The sequence below is a fragment of the Zonotrichia leucophrys genome, chromosome 2 (genome assembly GCF_028769735.1).
Source record: "Zonotrichia leucophrys gambelii isolate GWCS_2022_RI chromosome 2, RI_Zleu_2.0, whole genome shotgun sequence".
Lineage (NCBI taxonomy): Eukaryota > Metazoa > Chordata > Aves > Passeriformes > Passerellidae > Zonotrichia > Zonotrichia leucophrys.
Genome location: NC_088171.1, coordinates 24,219,059 through 24,240,694, shown reverse-complemented (window position 1 = coordinate 24,240,694; position 21,636 = coordinate 24,219,059). Strand labels below are relative to the sequence as shown.

The following is a 21,636-nucleotide window of genomic DNA, read 5'->3' as shown; positions in this document are numbered from 1 at the left end:
AAGTTTAGTTTTCTATTAAGAAGCTTGTGTCAACAAGCACGCGGCCATCTTTATACACCTCTTGTCATTACTCTCTGTAAAAGTCAACAGTGGCTAAAATAGATTAAAGGTTTTTACCATGCAAACTGTTATGGTTATGAAAAACAAAGACAATAACAAATATCGAGGTGGTTTACATGAAAATGAAACCCATAAATGGCTAGAGTTTGATACTCAGTGAAGATCTGAACTCACAACTTCATATAAGCTCATCAAAGTATGATGGCACTCATAAAAATGCTGCCATTGATGAAAAATACCCAGTTTAACTGGCAGGGCCTCAATCATGTGATGAGTAATCACACACTGAATGCCTGAGACATAATTTTTGACATATTCTTACAAAAAATTAGATCTTGCAGCATCAAAGGTTACAAACCTTAGCAGTAAACACTGAGGCTTTCAGTTATTTGAACAGTGCCTGAAAGTAAATAATATTAAAAGAACCCCAATATATGTTTAAAGTTTATAGGAGATCTAGGAGATTCCATGCCTGACCTGGATCTGGAAGAATGCCTCTGTTCTCCATAAAGATCCATGCCAGCAGAAAATGAATCAGGCCGTAATTCATTACCTAGAAATACAAAATATACAGAATATTAGAAATACAAAAAGCAGTGTCTTGAAAAATAAAAAAGTAAGACATTTTGCACTTTACTGGGAATCTCAGATATGAGTTTTCTGTTTGCATGCCACAAAAATGACAGGTAACAAGTGTAGGCCACTTTCAGACTCCCTCAAGCAAAAGCAGAGGTGAAATCCTGGCATCACTGACGTCAATGAGAAAACTCTCACAGACTGAGCAAAGATTTTAGTGCAGACCTAAACAGACAGTAAATAAGAAAGAAGCTTCTGTTCTCCTTAGACTCCTACGAAAAGCAAACAGAAAGCTGCTATTTCCCAGACTTAAACCTGTAACAAAAGAATGACAAGCTTTTGTTCTGAGACCCTGTGGTGCAGATCTCCTACGAAAACTCCAATGACTCAGCTAAAACTGCTTTCATGAACATGCTCCATAGGGAAACCTTCCGCATTTTTTTAAATCCCACCCACGATGGAGCAAAACAAAACTGAAAAGAGTGCAAATAGGCTAGTGTCTGTGCTGAGCATGAAAAGTGAGAAATAGGTTAATCCAAACAATTCTAGCAAAAGAAAGAGGGAACAGCCCCCAGTCATTCCTCATGAGGGTAACACAAATTAAAACCCATCTCCATTAAGCAGTGGTGTGACTTGTGAATACCACTTTTTTAGTCATGACTGGACTGTGACTTACCTGTGTTCTGGCTAAAGACATCCCTATTGATAGTCAGAATTCCAGAACCTGTAACTCTGTGCCATCGACGAACCAGGAACTTCATTCTGCATTTCAAATTTAAAAAAAAACCCAAAAAACAAACCACTTCAGGATAAAGGAAATAGTCTGATAAAAGTAATCTGCTTCTTGTGTTTTAGAAAGTATAAGCAGTTCTTGCAATTTCCATCAAGCAAAATTAACAGATGGGCATCTAAAACCTGAGTATCAAGTACAAAACATCCTTTTGCATATCCCTAAGAAAGACCATCTTTCATCCAAACCTGTTTTCAGTTCCACCTGTACAATTCCAGAGGTGCTGTATCGGTCCAAGTGGACAGTAAATGGCTCAAACACTGAAGCTACAGCACTCCAGTATTTTAAAATCATACTAAATATACTTTTTTGGTCTGTTGCAGTCCCAAAACTGCAACTGCAGACCACTATGAGTAAAATTCTCACAACAGGTATGTGAACACTTGGATTTATACGATACACAAGGCTCAGAACAACAGCAAACAGAAGTGCCTGGGGGTTCACACCTTTGTGAAGAAGGTTTGTTAGCCACACGGCAGTACTATGCAGTAATAAACTTTATTTTTTCTTCCTCACCAATTCCTGCTCATCCTTAGTCTTGTGAAATTCAAAGGACTGCCTAGATTAAGAAAATTAATTCCTAAATCTATATTACACTTACATACAAGACTTTAATCTTTACAGGAAATTTAGTTGCAGAGAAAAACCTTTGTAAGTAAGTGCAATCCTTAGAATTGTAATAAAGTTTTTTAATAATTTGACTTTACCCAGTACACTCCATCTGAGATTAACAGGTACTGAGCCCTTTTCAACTACAATCAGACTGCTTATTCCTATTGCAGAATTTACCTACACTCTGCTCACCTTGTCACCCTGAAAGTACCTACTATATTCATGACTACCAAAAATATGCCATTTAAACAGGATGGAATATGAAAATTTCTAGATTTCATTGGAGAGTTAGAAAAGTATCTATTAAACAGCACAGTCATATCTGTTTGAAATGTAACTTCCTGCAGGTTACCTTGAAATTGCAATGGACACTCTGACTGCAGAGCGAAATCGTGTGAAACCCTTTGAATGCTGTGTGATGATTTCAAGGTCTGTGTAGGAAGGCTGTCCCCCCATCCGTGCTATGAGGGCCAGTGTGGCTTCTTCACACTCCTGGAATCCTCCAAGTAACAGCAGCAAATATTTTTTCTGATATATGAGAGCCTTCCGAAAGCTCTCTGCTCGTAGGTATTTGCCATAAATCCTCTGCAACAAGAGAAAAAGACAAAAAGCTCCATAAGCTCCAAGAATCACAACAGTTCCAAGACATTTGACATTGTTATTTCTACAGCATTTCTGGGATTATTCATTTCATTCCAGTACAATGGAGAAGACTGTGCTGCTGCTCACACTTGTTGAATGCAACTTCATATATTGAGGATCACTAAACAGCAAGAAATAGAGCACACACAAAGGACAACATAGGTGTTTACATGTCACTCTTGGAGAGAAAAAATAATAGTCAGATACCTGAATATGAAAATTTTAAAACTGAATTAGTATCTTTTGACTCAGAATAAAGCAGAGTGAACACAATGAAAAATAAGCCCAAATCAAAATTTTTAAAGCACTTGTAGTTAGTATTTGGGGGAAAAAAATCTTACCCTTAGAACAGCATTTTCAGTATCTGATCCCAGTTCTCTGAGGAAAGCCTCACTCCTGAGCTCTGCTCTCAGCCTGGAGAGTTCAGCATCAGCTTGTTTCAAAGATTTCTGCAGCGACAGCCTTTCTCTGTTCCAAATCTCCTTCTCAGAAGCAACAAGAGTATCAATATTAACTCCAACATCTGATGAGTGCCTAGAAGACTGAAGACAAGGGAAACTGAATTTGAATGACATAATTTGGAGAAGCTTAGGCCATGTCATTCTAGTCATTGGTTTGGTGGAGAGATCATAAAATTAATGAGAAAAACTATTCAGTGCTTGGATCTGAGGCCACCCTTGCACTCTGACACCTCAAAAACAGTGACTTTAGGAGCCCAATCAATGCCCCAGAAAAATACAGCTTCTCTAAAAAAAAAGTCCCTTCAACTGGATCATACTAGCTTCTTGATTTTGAAGACTATCTGGATCTATCTGGACCTGCTCACGGTGATGAGACAGAGATAAAAAAAGAAAGGCACAAAGCGTTTAAAATAAAGGAGTAGTTAACAAAAAGAAGCTGGGTAAAATCACAAAGTTTTACACTCAACAGAGTTGAGGCATACTGACCACTGAACAAGAATAACTCACATCAATTTACTCTGTAGAGGGAAGCTAAGAAAGACAGATAACTTGATCACTCTCAACTGGGTGACCAGGACAAGAAATAAGGCTTTTACGTCTGCATACATAACTCATTAGATCAGCACCACCAAGGACATACATAGTCTGCAGAAGGCTGTCTGTGCTGGTATCTTCTCAGTTCTTCCTCCAGTTTCATAACAGCATTCCTCAAATTATTCTTCTCTTCACTCAGTCTGCTGACAAAGCCTGTCAGCTCAGCATTTTGCCTGAGCAGCCTCTCAGTCAGAGAGCTGGATGGAGTCCCTGGCGGCAGCACCATCTTCAACTACGAGGAATAAAGAAAACCAAACTCAACTTCTGTTTGATCCAAATTGCCAGCTTGAAAATAACTGGCTTACAGTGAAAAACGTTTATATAGATAATGATAATGGCTTTGTATCAGCTTCATATAAAAAATTTCATTGTACATGTAAACTACAAATCATGGTGTCTATACTCACTGTATATATGACAACAGAGTATTTTCACACAAGCTCAATTTTTCCAGCTATAACAATTTGCAAAGTTTTCTACCATGTTTATGTTTATCTAACCTGGAGGAAAAGAAAAGCCTCAAAGCTTTTTTGAAGTTACATTGAAAATCCTTGCTTAAAATATAGAACTAAATATAGGGACCAAATCAAGCTCATTTAAAAATCAAATATTGCCAAATTCTTTGCAACAGATTACCTCACTTCATTTTTTTTTTACAGAAGTGCATGCTACTCAATCTTCAGTGGCCTTTCATTTGGTAAATATAGGGCAGTTTAAGTAAATGTGTTGTGTCAACACAATACAGTAAATACTAAATGTTGACTTTAATATCAGGAAGTACTGAGAAAAGTTTCCTCAGTTATAGGATTACTACTGAAAAGAAAATATCTTAAAGAAAAAGCCATGAGATGCAGAAATTTAAAATTAAACTGGAAAAGTTCTGATTTGAAAGTTGAAAAATCACTTTTAAAGTATTAAAATTTAAAAAAAAAAAAAGGAATGGGGTTTTTACACTTTACAAACCCCAGTCAGAACACTTGCTGGAATTTTCCCCTATGGAATTTTCCCCTATAAAGACCTGAATAAGTACAAGCTTACAAACTCCCTGCAGTTTTTCACAGCTCTTCATCCTAACTTTCCCATCAAAGTTACAGCATTGACTCTCACCTCTTCCAGACTGGGCAATCCAGGTAGTATTTTCAGTTCTGAAATAACTTCTTCAATAGCATTTTGTACTGAAACGAAGTCCTGATCATCTGCTGTTTCAAACTGCAATCTGAAACAAAAGGGGTTTCAACAGCAGATCAGCTGTGACACCAGGAGCCAGACTTAAAGGACTTTCCATGGATTCCTATGCACTGGATCTATAGTAAGTCACTTCAGCAGTACTGGAGACAGGGCAACATTTCCCAGACTGCTAAGTGACTCTAAACAAAATTGTCTTGTTTTAAAAAATAAGTATATAGAACAGTTTCCACTCATTTGTAGACAGGGATATTCTACATGAAGCACATTTTAAATAGTGGTTGTGCCTCCCACAAATCTGTTGAATCTGTGTTATCAAAGTCCTAGGGTATTTTCCAGATATACTGCATTCTGCAAATGTTTCAGAAGGAATGTTTAATATTAAACGACCATCACAGCAAAATAAAAACAGATTCAAACCTCCCATGGACCTGGTACCATGATATTTTTTAATCTTATGGAGACAGTAACCTTACAAAAATAAGAATCAAGATCAGTTTCACTTGACCATAATAATTTTTTCCCCAAGGAGGATGATTCACAACAATAATCCCTATATTAATTCCCTGATACATGATGAATTAATTAATTACTATTTAAAATTCATCTAGCTATACCATACCCAAATAAACTTTATCACTTTTCAGAGGAAAAAAGACTATTTTGCTGTGCCTTAGAAAGGGCCCTATTAAAGCATACAGGATTTATGGCAGCCCTTGATACTCTGTGATCCCGTCTTCCATCAGTATATCTCAAGTGACAGCATACACAATAAAATTGTATATGTATTGTACACAATAAAACTAACAACCCCAAACTCAGTTGCAGTCTGTGAATTAGGATTCAAACCCAATATATTAGCTTGCTGGCTGCTATTTACTAAACCAAATTGCTGAAAACTGGTCTAACCTGCTAGCAGCTTTCCGAGCCAACTGCTTCAGCTTTGGAGATGCATTTTGCAGCTTTTGTCTGACTTTTTCCAGAATTTCAGTAGCAGCAGAGAGATCTCCCGTCAGCTCATTGGTCTCAGCTCCTTCCATTTTTTGCTGGAGAACCCAATTTCTTGTTCTGTCATTGGGTGTATCCCAGGTAGTCTGGAAAGAAACATGTATTTTAAATATATATCCATAGAATGGATGTGATCCAGTGTTGTAAAATGAAAACATATGATTTTGAAATATACTCAGAAACTGAACAACAGATAATTCTGACAAATTTAATGTGACTACAACACTGCTGTAATGTAGCACTAAACTATCACTCGTGAAAGGTCTAGTGTCTTTCTGTACTAAGAACTAGCAATCATGGAGGTACAGTGTGAATCCAGTGAAAAAAACTCAGCAGGATGTCACAAAGCCTTTCTGTTTCTTCCATCAGCAGCTCCTTTACCAGCTTTGCAAGGATTCTGGGAAACTGGGCCTATGTGTTTTGGTAACAAATTTATAGTCAGAAGAACAGGGGCTGAAAGAGACCACCATGGTCATGGAGGTCAGTCCAGGCCCAGGCAGGCACACCACTGATGCTACCACAAGCACTGAAGGTGTTCCTAGGTACCAGCCTCCCAACACTGCCATGCAAGAACTGCTAGCCCTCACAAAGAAACCTGAGCTTGTGGCTCTGCCTTTGGCTGTTTCCCCTACAGGACAGTACCAAATAAGAAAGTCAGAGTGTTTCAAACATCACAGGAAACAGGAGGAGATTCGTTGTTTGAAATTCCAGGCAAGTCCTGGAAAGCAGATCAGACTATCTGCTAATGAGGAAGGGAAAAAACCCCAACAGCTGCTGCTACCCTGATCCAAGGGAACACTCTGCTGACCACAGTGCTGGCAGCTCCCTGTGTGCCCAAGAACAAGGTGCACAAAATGAGCATGGTAGGAAGGCTGCTGCTGTCACAGTTACCAATACACTCAACAGCCTGCCTCTAGATGTGGGTAATTTCCAATGCTTCAGAAGAGAAAAACCAGTAGCCAAAGTAAATGAAAAGAAAAATTTCCTTCTTGGCTCCACATGCAAGTAACTGGTAAAACAAATGATGACAGGATGGGCAAAAACATGGTGAACAAAGAGGCAAGCAAGTCTTCTGACAGTCCTCTCTGTGACTACCCACAAATCACTCACCAGCAACACTTACCTCTTACAAGCAAGTTTCTAAAAGTAATTTAAAAAGAATTTTAAAACTCACCTAACTTTTTTATGACAGTGAAAAACTTAGAGGCAACAGAGACAGCACTTTCACTCAACTAAAAATGAGGATAATTCTTAAATTGACTTTTTACTTTGATTTCTTTCTTCTATTTTGTTGGCTAACATACACATATTCATACATATGCTTGTTTGATTGCTTACTCATTTCTTTACTGAAGCTGTTGGAAGATCCCTTATGGTGTTTCAAAGATCCCTTGCAGTTTATGAACTACAGATTAAGGGCGGTGACCTGGGGCATTCCTGAGTAGGAATAGCTCATTCCTGCAACTGGTTGCAAGGAACATTCTCCTGTACTGAGACACAAAGTGTATGTATAGACCCAGCTGCATTCTCCTGCTCATGCTCCTCCTTATACACTTCTATGCTCCTCCTTATATACTCCTATAACTTCACTCTCAGGAGGAAGCATGTGAATAGTTTTAGGAAGCAAACTGGGATGCTTTCCCTTTTCCATTCTCTGGCGCCCATGTTCTGTAATCTGCAGGCTATTTCACAGATTGAATCAAGGCACACTGACACATAATTGAGCAAAAGAATTAAAGTTAAATAGTATATTTCAATATTACACATTACTTTTAATCCTACTGTACCTCATTTGGGTTGTGGCTTGGTGTCCTTTTGGCTTCCCTTCTTCCTTCATCCTCCTGCTCTTTTTTCTGTAGATCTTGGATTATTTCCTGCAACTTCTTTGTTTCATTCCCTAATTTATGAACTTCTTGCTTCTTTTCTCCAAGTTGCCACTGAAGGTCTTCTACTTTGGACTCCAGTTCATGGAGTTTCTTTTGTACTATTATGTTAGCATCTTGTTCTGCTTGTAGTGCTTGTCTCTGAATCTGCCTTTCTTTTTCCATTTGCTGTCTCACTTGCACAGATTCCAGTTTGTACTTCTCCATCTCACTTACTAACTCCACTATACGGTCATGCTTTTCATCCATTTGCTTCTGTAGCTCTTTAAGCAATTCCTCAGATGGATTAGGTGCTCCAGCTTGCCCCTTATCTTCAGCACTTTGAAGCTGAGCACACAGCTCTTTTTCCCTTTCTAGGGCACTGCTTATTTCGAGAGCTCGAACCTTCTCTGATTCAAGAAGCACCTGCAACTCAGAGTTACGGCCTCGCTCACGTGACAGCTGGGCAGCACTGAGTGCTTCTTGGGATTCAATCCTCTGCTGCAGATCACTTGACAGCTGCTTCTCCTGCTCCAGAAGTTTACTTAACTCTAAATTCTTTTGTTTTTGATCTTCAAGAGAAAACTTTAGGTCCTTTCAAAAGAAAACAAGAATTGATCAAAGCCGTTTGCGCATACTTTCCATTAAATTCTGCAAAGTGCAAATATGCTGCCTTAACAGGTTTTGCTATTCCCAAGTAATGTGACAATACTCTGGATGCTGCAGTTATATCTGATACTAAAATACATTATAGATGTCTTTATTCTAAAATCAGATTACTTCATAAAAGAATCTTTTTAACAAATACTTTATAGTGGGATACAAACAACTGTAGTTCTGAAGTTGAAGACAGCCAGCTGTTTTCACTTTCTAAAACTGTGAAAATTATTTTTCAGCTTTGTATTTCAAGATATAAATAAATTGATACTGTTGAAGTTATTGCTTTTTTGACTTTTGTCTTGTACCAGGATACCTGCTCTCCACTATATCAAATACTGCAGAGGTACCAAGGAAGGTACTAATGAAGCATTTTCTCCTAAAGTAAACTCCCTAGTTTGATTTTCATGAGGTGAAACTGCAGACTTTTTAAACTGTGACAAACAATATGTCTCCTTAAATAATATTCTGAAATACTGTATTTTATGAGTCAGGCTGTGGTGGGGGCTGAGTGTAGCCATCAGCAGTGTCCTGTCCCCTTGAATAACTGAGAGCCATTATAGAATCTTTTAATCTTGGGCCTGAAAAGCACAGTAAAATTCCTATTGATTTAAATGGAATGAGCATCAGGCCTTTTTCATACTTTGCCAAACAGCTTCTATAGATTTTTCTTCAGCTCTAGATGATATAATACTGCAGCTGAAGACAGAACAATGAAGCATGCATTGGACAAAAAATGTGAACTAAGATGAAATGTTAACCAAAAGAATATTTTCATGCTCCTTGATGTCCTAGAGCACTTGGGATTATGGAATACCTCAAGCTCTTCTCTTCCTCTTTCCTCACTGCGTTCCATTTTAGCTTTTTCTTTTTCCAAAGCCCACTGTAGCTCTCTTGATCTTTTCTGTTCATTGGCCATTGTATCCTTGAGAATATCTAGCTCAGCTGCTTTTTCTTTAACTTCAGTCCTAAAAGAAAAATGGAGCAAACTTTACATTAGGCAGTGACTCTAATCCTATCATGATGCAGTCAGTTACTTGGTATTTATTCCATCCTGGGCACTGAAAACACTGCTAGTCTAGTAGAGTAACAGTAAAAAGCCTATTTAGAAAGACAAGACTAACTCAAACCCAAAAGAGTTGCATAGTTCAAGAACTACAACAAGTGTGTTCACCCTGCTACCTTTGTAGCTGTCACTGGTGGGGGCTCAGAGGCAGTTAGTGTTCAACCTTATCCTGTCACAGGCCAAAATCTTAAAGAATGCCATGGAAGTGCATCTTGCTGCCACGTTTCTCAAGGGAAAAAATATACGGGGGGAGAAGGAAAAATCTATGACCTAAATTTTCATTTTTTTGCAAATAAATTTTGTATCTGTTTTGAAAAATAAACTTGCTCCTGATGATCTGTAAAAGCTATAAAGTAATATGTAAAGTAATCCAAATCTAAGCTCTAGCCTAATTTGTTGTCTCTGAGCTGAACATTACAATACTGTTCATGGGTGCACCCCTCTGGTTCAGGCATAAACAATAATGGCTTTCCAAAGCGCCAAATCTGTGGTTTTTGCTATCAACCATGTCCAAAAAACATGTAAGACTATTTCATATGGAAGTACTTGCAAAGTCATCTTAATTGTGCAATTTTTTTCTCCATGTTCATAGAGATTAAAAACCTTTAATAAATATGGTCTATTTATTAGCTTGTATAGAGTAGCCTAATGCAACAAATTTTAAAAAGGAACTTGATAACTAATAGAGTTAATTATTAATTGAAATATATTCTTTGTGAAATGTAAAAGTCTATTTTTGTCAGGTAGGTTTTACAGAAATACTGAGAAGCAATTGGACTACATGAGATCCAGCCCCCTGAAAAAATCAGAATTATGGTTTCAGATAAGGAAACATAATCTTCACAGGCAACACAAACTGGCACTGAAAGCCACACCTGATAGTTTCTAGGTCCTTGAAGTGCTTGTGCTGTGCTTTAAGGGTTGCTTCAAGCTCTAGTTTGGCTTGTGCAAGTTCATTCTTCATCTCTGCGCCCATCATCCTCTCTGAATTCAGCTGCTCCTGAAGCTCTGCTGCTCGGTCCTTCACACTCCGGAGCTCCACTTGCATCTCCAGAATCTGCAACTGCTTCTGCTGCATATTATACTCCAGCATTTCTAATGAGAGCACCATTCATATGGAAATTACTTCATGAAAAACTGTGTTTGGGTAAAGCTTCTCCTAGCCAGAGCATGACCACTATTAGGCTATTATTAAGAGTGATATTTTAAAATAGTATTTTCTTTCAGTAGTGCAATAAAAGCAAACCCATGACTTTTATCCTTGAATATCTTTCATACTTTGAAGAAATTACTGCAGCTTCTTTATTTCTTAAAGGCTCTAAGATGTGTGCAACTATATCAATATGCATCATTTGGATGATGATTAACACAATTTAAGTTAGTTATACTATATATGTATACTTCTGACCTAATATTTGTAACTAAACACTGACAGTGAGCTTTACTTAGTCTTAAACTATACCTGTTCTCTGAACCTTTTGTTCTTCATTCTAATTCCTTCTTAGTTTCTGCATTATGACTGACTATCCAACTTAGATAATTTCAAAGCTGCTGAAGCTAAACAGTGAAGCATATACATGGAAATGTGCCTTAAAATTCAAGCTCCATTTTTATAGCTTTGTATCACTTTCAGTTTGATATAAGTCATAGGAACACAGACTATCTTAATTTTTGCAAAAGTAGTTAAATAAGACTGAAGAAGATGGAAAGTATGCATGGTCAGAACACACATATCAAAATCAGAAACTAAAGAAAGTCACCATCTTTGTCACTCACAACATTACGAGCACTGCCCTGAAAGCATTTGGAAACAACATATAATACCACAGAAGTCACCTTGGCTTTTTGAATCAATCTCTTGCTCTCTCTTGGGGTTACTTTTCTTACTGTTCATCTGAGCATGTAATACTTGAATCTCCATCAGCAAACTTCTTCTGTCTGCATTCTGAAGGCTGTCCATTGCTGCTCTCTGGCTAGTAGCCTATTAGCATTAGAAAGATTTCTAAGTAAAACTCCAATTTTTATGAGAATAACTATGGTGTTGACATCACATTTATTTATATATTCACAGTCCACACATATTCAAAACATCTTCAATGAAGTCAGTATTACAATATTTGGAAAAACTACTTGTTATTTTTTAGTTCTCTTCTAGGCATCAAAATTACAGACTGAAAATTGCTATTACTTTTCTGGCAAACTGCAATTTTCTCACTAATCCTTCCATGTTCCAGAGGAGGTAACTGACTTCCCTCTGTCCCATAGCAGCCTTAACACTTCCTCTTCTTGTAAATTATTTTGTATAAACAAGCTACCTTTTCTCTTAGACAGTGTAACATAATTCTAATCAACTTAATGACATCAAGCTCAGGACAACTGTGCTCAATGCAAATTGATCTCTGCAGGCTGTATATATTCTGTACCTTGTGCACCCAAAAGTTTCTTTCCCATGCCACATAATTTTTCTTTTAAAAGACACCAGTTCTTTCTGCAAGTCTGACTTTGTTTTCATCCTTAGACTGTCAAAACTACCATTAATACATATATTTATAATGGATTTATAAATTTAAAATTAAAAGAGACAAACACTTTGACTACAGTACCGTTTATATTACCTGCTCTTGTAGTCTGTGCTCTAACTGATTCATCAACATCACTGCATCTCTTGTGCCCATTTCTGCAAGTTCAGTTTGAAATGCAGCAAGGAGAACATTTTGTTCCCTCACAAAAAGCTGCTGAATGGCATGCAGAAGTTCTCCTCGCCAATCTGACACACCTTCAGGAGATTCAGTACTTGCATAAATCTGCAGTGGTACAAAAACAATTTAAAGAGCCAAATGGAAAGATTACATCATTATAATTTCTATGTATAGTGTGTGTTTTTCAGTGGAATGTTTAGCTTTTCTTAATAATTGTGCAAATGTCACCCATCCAAATGGATGTGTTTACTGTACACATCACAAATTTTTCTGCATTCACAAATCATAAACTTTTAGCTTTGCTTTCGATGGAGGCAATCAGCTTTTTGTAACTGAAAACTTAGCCCTGTGTAGTTACTACTGATGTCACTATATCACACTACTCTTTAACTTTTCTTATATTACATGTCTTTCCCTAGGCTCTCACAAAGCTATGTGGTATTGTGCAGATACTGTGTATGAAAAACATTTCATTTTAAATGACATGAAGTTCATCTGCCCACTTTGCATGCCAAAGAAAATGCTGAAGTAATACAAACTACCTGCATATATCCAGGAGTCTAACTGGGGTAATTTAATAAGCAAAAGTTTTAGCAGATTACTGATTATTGAGCCAATAAATAACAGCATTAAAAATTCTATTTAAACTGCTACTGGGACATATTTCAAAACAGAATTCTTCTTAGAAGGTGGGCCTATACAGTCAAAAGTTATCAATGCACAGAAGAACAAATATAAGCTGTAATACCATGAAGTGCAATATGCAGTTTTATGGCACATTTAAAAAAAGCTTCATCTTGTAATAGGATATTTAAGCATTTAATTCTGAACAGTGGATGTGCCTTAGAAGGCTAAAATAAATTATTTTTTATTCAGATAGAATCTTACAATATTTTTTATACCTCAGCTTCTCTGTGAACTTCCATTTTTGCAATTAGGTCTTTCAAAGATGAGATGGTGCTTAAGAAAGCTTTTCTTTCTTCTAGCCGAGATTCTGGCTCTTGCTTATGAGGTGACAGATCTTTTTCACTATATGGAAATTCAGTGAGAGACAGCACCTGTATGCCTTCATGATGGACTGCTCTCAGCAAACCCTACAATAAAAGCAAAAAGAAATCAGTGGGGCCAGTAATAACAACATATAACAACAAGAATAACTGCAATATTTAATATGTATTGGAAAGCTGGTACTTCTAATTTAATCAGGATAAGGAAATTATACTTCCTCATATCAAGGACAGAAGAGTCACCTGGTCCTTTATATGTGTCACAAAGAAACTTATTAAATAGTTATAGTTTTCCTCAGTTTCAAATAAAATTTTCCAGTGTACATCTGTCAAATCAATTTTTTATTTTTAAAATAGCTACTAAAGGAAACTGACATTTTCAAAACAGTCCTGGGAAGGCTTCCAGGTGAGCTCTGCCATTCACTTTTTGAAATTATTATGAAGCTAGGGCTTTGTCACAAAATACTTCTTAAAAAATGTAATTAAAGCATGATACCCTTACTGTTTATAATAAAAAATTTGCTTTCATAACACAGTTATAAAAATAGAAGCCATAAAATTGTGTAACATGTGATCATGACATTATTGTTAATACAATTAAATTGCAGTAAATTATAACTATTTTCCATTTTTATTTCTCATAATCATAACTGAGAACAAGCCTACAGATATGAAACTCATATTAAGGCTAATTTAAAATGCAAAAATGCACATCACTGTGAGAAGATGTATTAAAACAGTCAACACTAAAACTTATCTAAATGGCTCTGTTATAAATGATCAAGCAGAAGGTAATCTCAACTTTCAGTAGTATCACTCTTGTTCCTTAAAAAAAAAATTGAGTCTGTATTTTACCTTAATTTTTTTTGGGAGTAAATCTGTTGAAGTTTCACCTTCATCTATTCCTTCAGATATCATGTCAGATCCCTGGGTCTGAGCAAGATACATTCCTTGACTCCAGTCTGAACTGGAGTCTAAAATAAAAGGAGAGAAAAACATGAAAGCTAGGTTACTGTGAAGCTTTGAAGAACAGGCATCAGAAAACTATTTTTTATCTGTTGTTTTAACAGGTAGTTGCATGTCACTAAGGGTTCATTCTAAGCCTGGAGACTACCTGTTTTATAGTTTTTCTTTTTCAGTTTCAGAGAAGTAACAGCAAAACAAAACTAAAAAATAAAACCACAACCAAACTTAAAAATCCTTATTTTACAAGACAAACAACTACTTGCATAAACACTTGTGCCAAATGACCCCTCTCAATATGCTTTGCATTGCCTATGTCAAAGATCACTTGAAAAATTTCATTACACTTGGAGAAGTCAATCATCATCTCCCACTGCCAGGGAGTTGTAGCTTTAAATACTACCAGGAGATGATGAAGCTATGGTGAAGAGATCATGTAATAGCTAAGAAGGATACAGAAACTCCTATGGAAAGGAAAATAATTAGCATCTGATGCCTCCACTAAAACCCATCTCTGCTCCAGACATTTTCCTTTTGTACCAAATTAACAGACATGGCTTGCCCCGAATCTTTTGCTGGTGCAACAGGCTTCTGCTTCAAGCTGGGCAGTAGCTGTTTTGATTTCTCAGAACACAAACTCTTTAATGGTAAACTTAATATCAAACAAGTAGATTTAATTTATAATGCTGTTTGAAACTGTACAGACAAATCTCTTACCACTAGAACCTCCATCTCTAGCTTGATGTGGTGGAGAATGTGCTAATCCAGAAACTGGGATTCTCTGTATTTGGAAAAGAAAACAATCAAGTCTTTAACCCCTCACCCACTCTCAGTAAGGGAGAAACTTTTAAGGAGCAGGAAATAATGTGAACCAATTCCCCTGCAATCAAAGCAATAAAACTGAACGTGAGAGAGAAGGCATTCCACAGGGTGACCTACATTTCCCAGAGCAGGGCAGGTTCAAGGCAGAAGCACAAGGAAACAACTGATAGTTGAGCAAACTTGTAAACTTCAGTGCTGAGAAAGGGGTTCACAATCTCTCCCAGGGCCATGGAAACATTAGAACACTTTAAAGTTTTTTACTGAGCATGTGGTGGTTCACACTTTACAGATTTTATATGGGAATTTCTGTAGCAAAAGCAAAAGCTTGAACTGAAATATTTCAGTAATAATAAAATAAAATACATACTTCTTTGGCTTGTAGAGTTTCTATGACTTCCTTCAAACTATTACATTCTTCAGTCAATACTTGTACTGCAACAAACTTCTCTCTCCTTAATGCCTCAGACTCAGAGATATGCCTTGTCTCCATGTCCATGATTTCAGCAGCATGGAGCTCCTGCATTTGGTCAATTTTTTCAGTAAATTCTCTTACAATCTCTGCAATCTCTTCTGAAGAGCATTCATTTTGCAAATCAATTTGGATTTCTGCATTTTTAACAAGGACTGGTGAGACTTCCACAGTCTTGTCTGTTTTTGATGAGGAGCTGTTTCCAGTTAGAGTAGACTCATTGGCTGACAAATCACATGATATTTCTGCATCCTTCTTGCCTTCAGTTTTCACCATTTCTTTGTTCTTTCTCAGGTAACTTGCAAGCTTCTCCTCTGCTTGAACCAGGTTCTCTTTGACTTTGCACAGGTCTTCCTGAAGATGTATCAGACTTTCCTCTTTTACCTGTAAATATGGAGAATCTCAACTGCAATCCTTCCAAATACTTCAAACAGCTAAAATCCAATTACAGCTCAGTTTAGTTCTATTTTAAAGCAGTTATGACACATGGTAGCACATATTATCTCCTCAGAAATCCAGCTCTAGATCCACTGTTGCACTGCAGTAAAACCAAGTACTTTGGCAATGAGTGAATATTTGATCTACAGCCTCAGCTCTGTTCCACTCACAGTAGGCCCTAAGTGGCTGCTTTTCTTGGTGGCATTCTCAGTAAAAGATAAAAAAATCCCAAACTATAGCATGCATATTTGAACAGTAAGTCCTGTACAACTATTTGATTTAAATACAATATGGAACACTCTGGTTCTTACTGTTAGTTCTTGCTGAAGTTTTTCTGCCTTTTCTCTGTAACTGTTCAGTTCTTCCTTAGCAGCAGCTGCCTCTTCTTTCACTTGTTCAAGTTCAGTAATAAGCACTTTTTCTTTTTGACTTTGCATGAGCTGTGCTTCTACCTATATGGCAACACAAAACATGGAAAATAGTAAAGATTCAAATTTTAACAGCACTGATCACTTTCACACCAACTTACAAAGTGAAAAGACCAAAGTGGAAAACAAATGTATGTAATTTGGGTTAACGCAGCTTCAAAAAAATAAGACTAAGACCATGGGAGGAAAGACTATCCCACAGTTCACTGAACTCAAGCATAAATTGGATACACCACACCGCAAAGGGTGGAAGGTCAACAGGGAGTAGGAAATTATAATATTATTTAACTTATAAGACATTTATGACATGCATTAAATTTGTATTTGGATGAAAGATCTTAGAATCTTTTCTTGTCCAGTACTAGGTTCCCTGACTACCGAAACTCACATTCAGAGACATCAAGCCCATTTTTGGACTATCAAACATAGTTTGGTTTCTGATGGCTCTAAATTGAGAAGCAATAAACCACTGCTGCATGGAAATCTGGACAAATGAATATTGAAAAAGCCACTAAGGGAAATATCTTTGGAATTGCGGTGGGATAACAAGAAAACAAATCAAGATCAAAACATATATAAATAAACAACTTCCATCCCAAAAACACCTGTATAGAAAATCGGTATCATTTCTCTTATCATTCTAAGTCCCGTGTATGTCTTTGACACTTTATAATTTTAATTTTTATGTCTCTACATCCACACCATGTAAAAGTGTACTACATTCCATTCTATGTCAAGTCAAAGAAGTAATAAATTTTATGTCCAAAATTCAAAACCACCTCACAATCATGAAAAGGCAAGGTATATTTATTACATAATGGAAACTGATAGTGGGGTTCCTGTAAAATAACATCCTTCTCTTCTTTGTAACTGTAGGAGTAATATAGAAATGAAAGCGCTACACAGAGCAGAATATGCCTGTAGTTATTCTCATTATGAACCATTTCATTCATTATACTTACATAAAAGAACAGGTTTTAGTGAAAACAAGAGAAAAGAAAATGGCGTCTATTTACCTGATAGGTCTGCATTTCTTCTTGCTTAATATATTTCTGAATCTCTCCTTTATGTTTTTCTTTAACCTCTTCTAGCAATTGCTGAAGCTCTAAGAACCTCTCTTCTTTCACTGTAGCTTCCCTTTGTGCAACTTTTACATTTTCTTTTTCTAGCTCCAAGCTACGATTTACCATTGTCAGTTGGTCTTCCATCTCACTAAGCCTCTGTGTTAAGAGTGATAATTTTGATTCTGTCTCATTTTCAGTTCTATCACTCAAACCCTCTGTTTGGGTATTCTTGCTTGCTTCATCCACACACTCTGAAGCTTCCTGAATTTCCTGCATGAATCTTCTCTGCTCTTGAACTGCATTTAGCTGAACCTGACTCACAAGAGCAGCAGCAACTTTCTCCATTAGTGTCTTTTCCAGTTCTAATATCCTCTTTTTAAGTGTTTCTTTTTCAGCTTTGCTTTGCTCTTTCAGGTCTTTTATTTCATTGTAGCACTGGCACAGTTCTGAATCTTTTTGCTTAATGCATGCCTGAAGTTGCTGCAGCTGTATGTCCACCTTGCTAATGGTGACTTGTGCATTCTCATCTGAAGTCCTAAGCTGGGACTGACCTGGCAAGTCTATCTCCTGACATAAGTCTCCTTTCATTTGTTCCGTTTTTCCATTGCCCCTGTCTTCTGGTTTTGACTTAACACCTTGGACTAGTGCACACTTATATTTCTCTGTTACACTTGCATGCTCTTTTCTTAATATACTTATTTCTTGCTTTAACTGGCTCATTTTTAACTTTGTTTCCTCAAGCTCATTCTTTGTTTGAGATGCCTCTGCATTTATGTTTTCTACTTGCTTTTCCAAAGCTTTCTTTTCTGCCAGAACTGCTTCAAGTATGTGCTTTGCACTGTCAGCATCTTCTTGAAAACCAGCAATATCTGTTGGTGTCTTTTGTTCAATAATTGCCAGCTCCTGCTGAAGCTTATCAATTACATCATGCAACTGCTCTATATCCTCATCGTTTTTCTTCTTCACACGTTCTTGATCACTTTTCAGACATTCAACCTGGGCTTCAAGCTCCCGTATATGCTCGTTTTGCTCTTCAATAACCTGGGGGAAAAAAGCCAAACGAAACCACCAAGATCATGTTTGTCCAGGACTTCCCAGAAACAGTTTAATCAAACTTTGAAAGATCTTGTAAAAGAAAGTTCTCAATGAATTTCTCAACATGATGTCTCTTCTAAAGCTTTAATGAGAATTGAGACATCTTCAAATAGGACTGAGAAAGTAGCCCAAGACCTTAAAGAATTGAAAAATAGGTATTAAAGCATCAGATGAATTGAAAACATTTGTAACATTCACAGAGCTAGGGACCACTGAATTTTAAGCAAATATTTGCTTATATAAGACACATCCAATTTAGATGAATATGTATTTTAAGTACAAATAGACCTTTTACTAATTGTGTTGAAAAATACCAATGTAACATGCTTTTTAATCTTAGACCACTGAAAACACCTATCAGGTGACTGTGACATTTTCTGTCACAATTCCAAATATGTGTTTGTGTGTTTATATGCACATGCACACATGTATGCAAACGTGCACACAAACATGCAGGGCAAATAGTACACACACACCCAGAGCACAATAATTTCTTAGTGCCACAGTTTAAATCAAAGTAAAAAGAGTCAAAGTTACAGAAGTATTTGTTTGATAATGTATATGACTACCCAAACAAAAATCACAGACTCATGAAAACATGAATAAAATAAGAATAATACTTTCCTAGATTACTTCTACAGACACTTGAAATTAGATGCTGTGTAAAGGGATCAAAATTCTAAGAAATTAATAAAATTATATAACTGATCAAATACGAAGGTGATGACTTTATGTTGCAGAAAAGAGAAGACATCTTATATTGGTTCCTAACAAATGAGTAGAAACAAAAAATGGAACAACTGGTATTGATGAAGTCTAAATTCAATATACAAAAAAGTGTCAGCAAAAGGAAAAAAAATTTGTTAAAAAACCTTCTTGTTAAATTGCAGTGGAAGAAAATTTTATTTTAGTGTAGAAGAATGATAAAAAATTTATCTTTATGAAGACAAAATAAAGACAGACAAGATTGTAAGTAGTAAGGCTAAGAAACAAAAATTATTTTTTTTAAAGTGAATGTTTGGAGATCTGAAGTCAACAGTGCTTTTACAGTAGAAATGCAGAAGGCAGAAGAAGATATGTCAAAAATAATCCAGTAAACATATAATAAAATAAAATTAAATCAGTTATGGTATCTGAAATAGGCAAGAACTCTAATAGAGTCTTTTCAAATATGAAAAAAACATGCAGAAAAAATGAAAGATGATTAACTCATTACTCAAACAGCCATGTTTTTTCCTTTATGACTTAATACGTCACTACGCTTAGTTAGTTAAGTACAATAATAGGATGACTCTGTAATAAGTATAATATGTACAAAAATAAATGTGACCATACAAATTAGAAAGGCTGGTTTGCCAACCAAGAACTTAATATTAAAAAACCTCAGACTAGAGAAAGCTCAGAAACACTAAATAAAATCTGAATGAGTCATAAAACCATACAATGGCTTGGGTTGGAAGCGACCTTAAACATCATATAGCTTCAACCCCACTGCCACAGGCACAGTGATCCTGGTGATTGCTATCAACTCAGCATAACAGTTTCTGTTCTTGATAACATAATTGAATAAAGGATCAGAGAATGCAGATACAGTAAATAAAAGAAAAGCACTTAGTGGAATGAAGATGTCTAAGGGACTTAGGAAAGGGATTAACATAAGAATAATCTATTAATATTTAATAATGCTCTCATAACCAAGCAGAGTAATTATTTCATGTCCTGGAAAATAAAAGCAAGTCAGAGGATGAAATTAAGAAAATTAAGCTTCATGTAACAGGAGAAGAACCAATTCCTCAAAATGAATTATAACTGAATCCAAGGTATTTTTCTCAAGGCAAGAACTGTAAGTCTATTACTGAGGTCATTGCATAGAGCAGAACTGTTCTGGATTCTTGGATTCTGGATATTTCCTAAATCCAGTTTCCTAAATCCAATTCAAAGTTTCATCATTATTCACTGAGTTTCACTATAACTGAATTTTGAACTAAAGACTCAGTGAAATTATCCAGCTCACTGAGAGCTCTATTTTAGTGGATTCAATATGTTGTAGTAGAATGTTGGCCTAAATGTTCAGTCAGCTACCAAGGGACAACAGAAATCCTGTTCTTAATTTGCTTTTGAATGAAAGCTTATGACTAATAAATAACATTCAAAATAGTCAGAATGCAAAATTCAGCCACTGAAAAAATCAGTGTGTTTTATCTGCATAAAATTAAAGCAAGCCAAAAAAAGATGAAGCTGATAATCAAAAAAACACATAGTTGAAAAATAACTGAAAGCTACAGGTGCTAAAGCTCAGTAAATAAAAAATAAACCTGCTTCTTTTTTTCTTTCTCTCTACTTCTAATAAAACATAGCATTTTGTTTGTACCTCCATGCTTGAAATTGGATAAAAAATGTTGCCAACACCACTATGAGAACAAAGCATTCACACAAGCTCATGGAGCTCAGAAGTAACTGCTAAAAATCCATTAAAATCTCACATGATCCAGCAGATGTCACTGGAGTGCAGCACTGAATGTATGTCATGTGAGGGAAGATGCTAAAATGAATGTGGAGATTGAATCCAGCTACCTAAATACTATTAAATATTCAGAAGTATTGGAACAAGGAATGAAGAAGAATTTAAGACAGGAACTCAAGCAGAAATAAGAGAATAAATAAAAAGAAAAGCAAGCAAAAAAGTAGCTGTCATACATGAGACTAAAAAGGAATAAGAGATTAGATTCACAGCATTGCTTGAAATAGAGGCATTTGCATTTTTAAATTAAGGTGGCAATAGAAGATAATGCAACTGGCGGGGGACAGAGGTTTTTTTTCCTTCAAACTAGCAGTGTTGTGAAAATAGGACTCTGAAATGGATTTCAGAAGTATGTACCTTGTTGTCAGCTGTGACTTCAAGCTGCTGTTGCAGTTTTGCTATTTGTTCATGAAGATGATATATTTCCTGATCCTTTTCTTGCATGATGTGAGCGAGCCTCCCAGCCACCAAGTGATGGTCCTTTATGGCAGCATCTTCAGATTTCTGGATAGCTAGTCCTAGTATTTCCATTTCATCCTGCCCAAAAACCCCCCAAAAAACATGTTACAGTTGTATTTAGCATTTTCAGCATATTCTTGTATGAGTATTTCAAGTGT

The 21,636-nt window shown here is 36.3% G+C and overlaps 1 protein-coding gene across 4 annotated transcripts in view; it reads right to left on the bottom strand.

Moving 5' to 3' along the window:
* Positions 1-21,636, bottom strand: part of AKAP9 (A-kinase anchoring protein 9) — a 106,260-nt gene that overhangs the window by 1,693 nt on the left and 82,931 nt on the right. For all 4 annotated transcript variants that reach the window (XM_064704280.1, XM_064704281.1, XM_064704283.1 and 1 more), the window contains 19 exons: positions 21,377-21,556; positions 17,356-18,444; positions 16,223-16,363; positions 15,372-15,857; positions 14,900-14,963; positions 14,075-14,193; positions 13,115-13,306; positions 12,129-12,317; positions 11,350-11,494; positions 10,389-10,608; positions 9,265-9,415; positions 7,716-8,384; positions 5,830-6,014; positions 4,843-4,951; positions 3,782-3,967; positions 3,022-3,222; positions 2,391-2,623; positions 1,313-1,398; positions 538-613 (listed from right to left, as the gene is read on the bottom strand). In XM_064704280.1, coding sequence (XP_064560350.1) covers positions 538-613; positions 1,313-1,398; positions 2,391-2,623; positions 3,022-3,222; positions 3,782-3,967; positions 4,843-4,951; positions 5,830-6,014; positions 7,716-8,384; positions 9,265-9,415; positions 10,389-10,608; positions 11,350-11,494; positions 12,129-12,317; positions 13,115-13,306; positions 14,075-14,193; positions 14,900-14,963; positions 15,372-15,857; positions 16,223-16,363; positions 17,356-18,444; positions 21,377-21,556 — 4,721 coding nt within the window. The remainder of the gene's footprint in view (positions 1-537; positions 614-1,312; positions 1,399-2,390; positions 2,624-3,021; positions 3,223-3,781; positions 3,968-4,842; positions 4,952-5,829; positions 6,015-7,715; positions 8,385-9,264; positions 9,416-10,388; positions 10,609-11,349; positions 11,495-12,128; positions 12,318-13,114; positions 13,307-14,074; positions 14,194-14,899; positions 14,964-15,371; positions 15,858-16,222; positions 16,364-17,355; positions 18,445-21,376; positions 21,557-21,636) is intronic.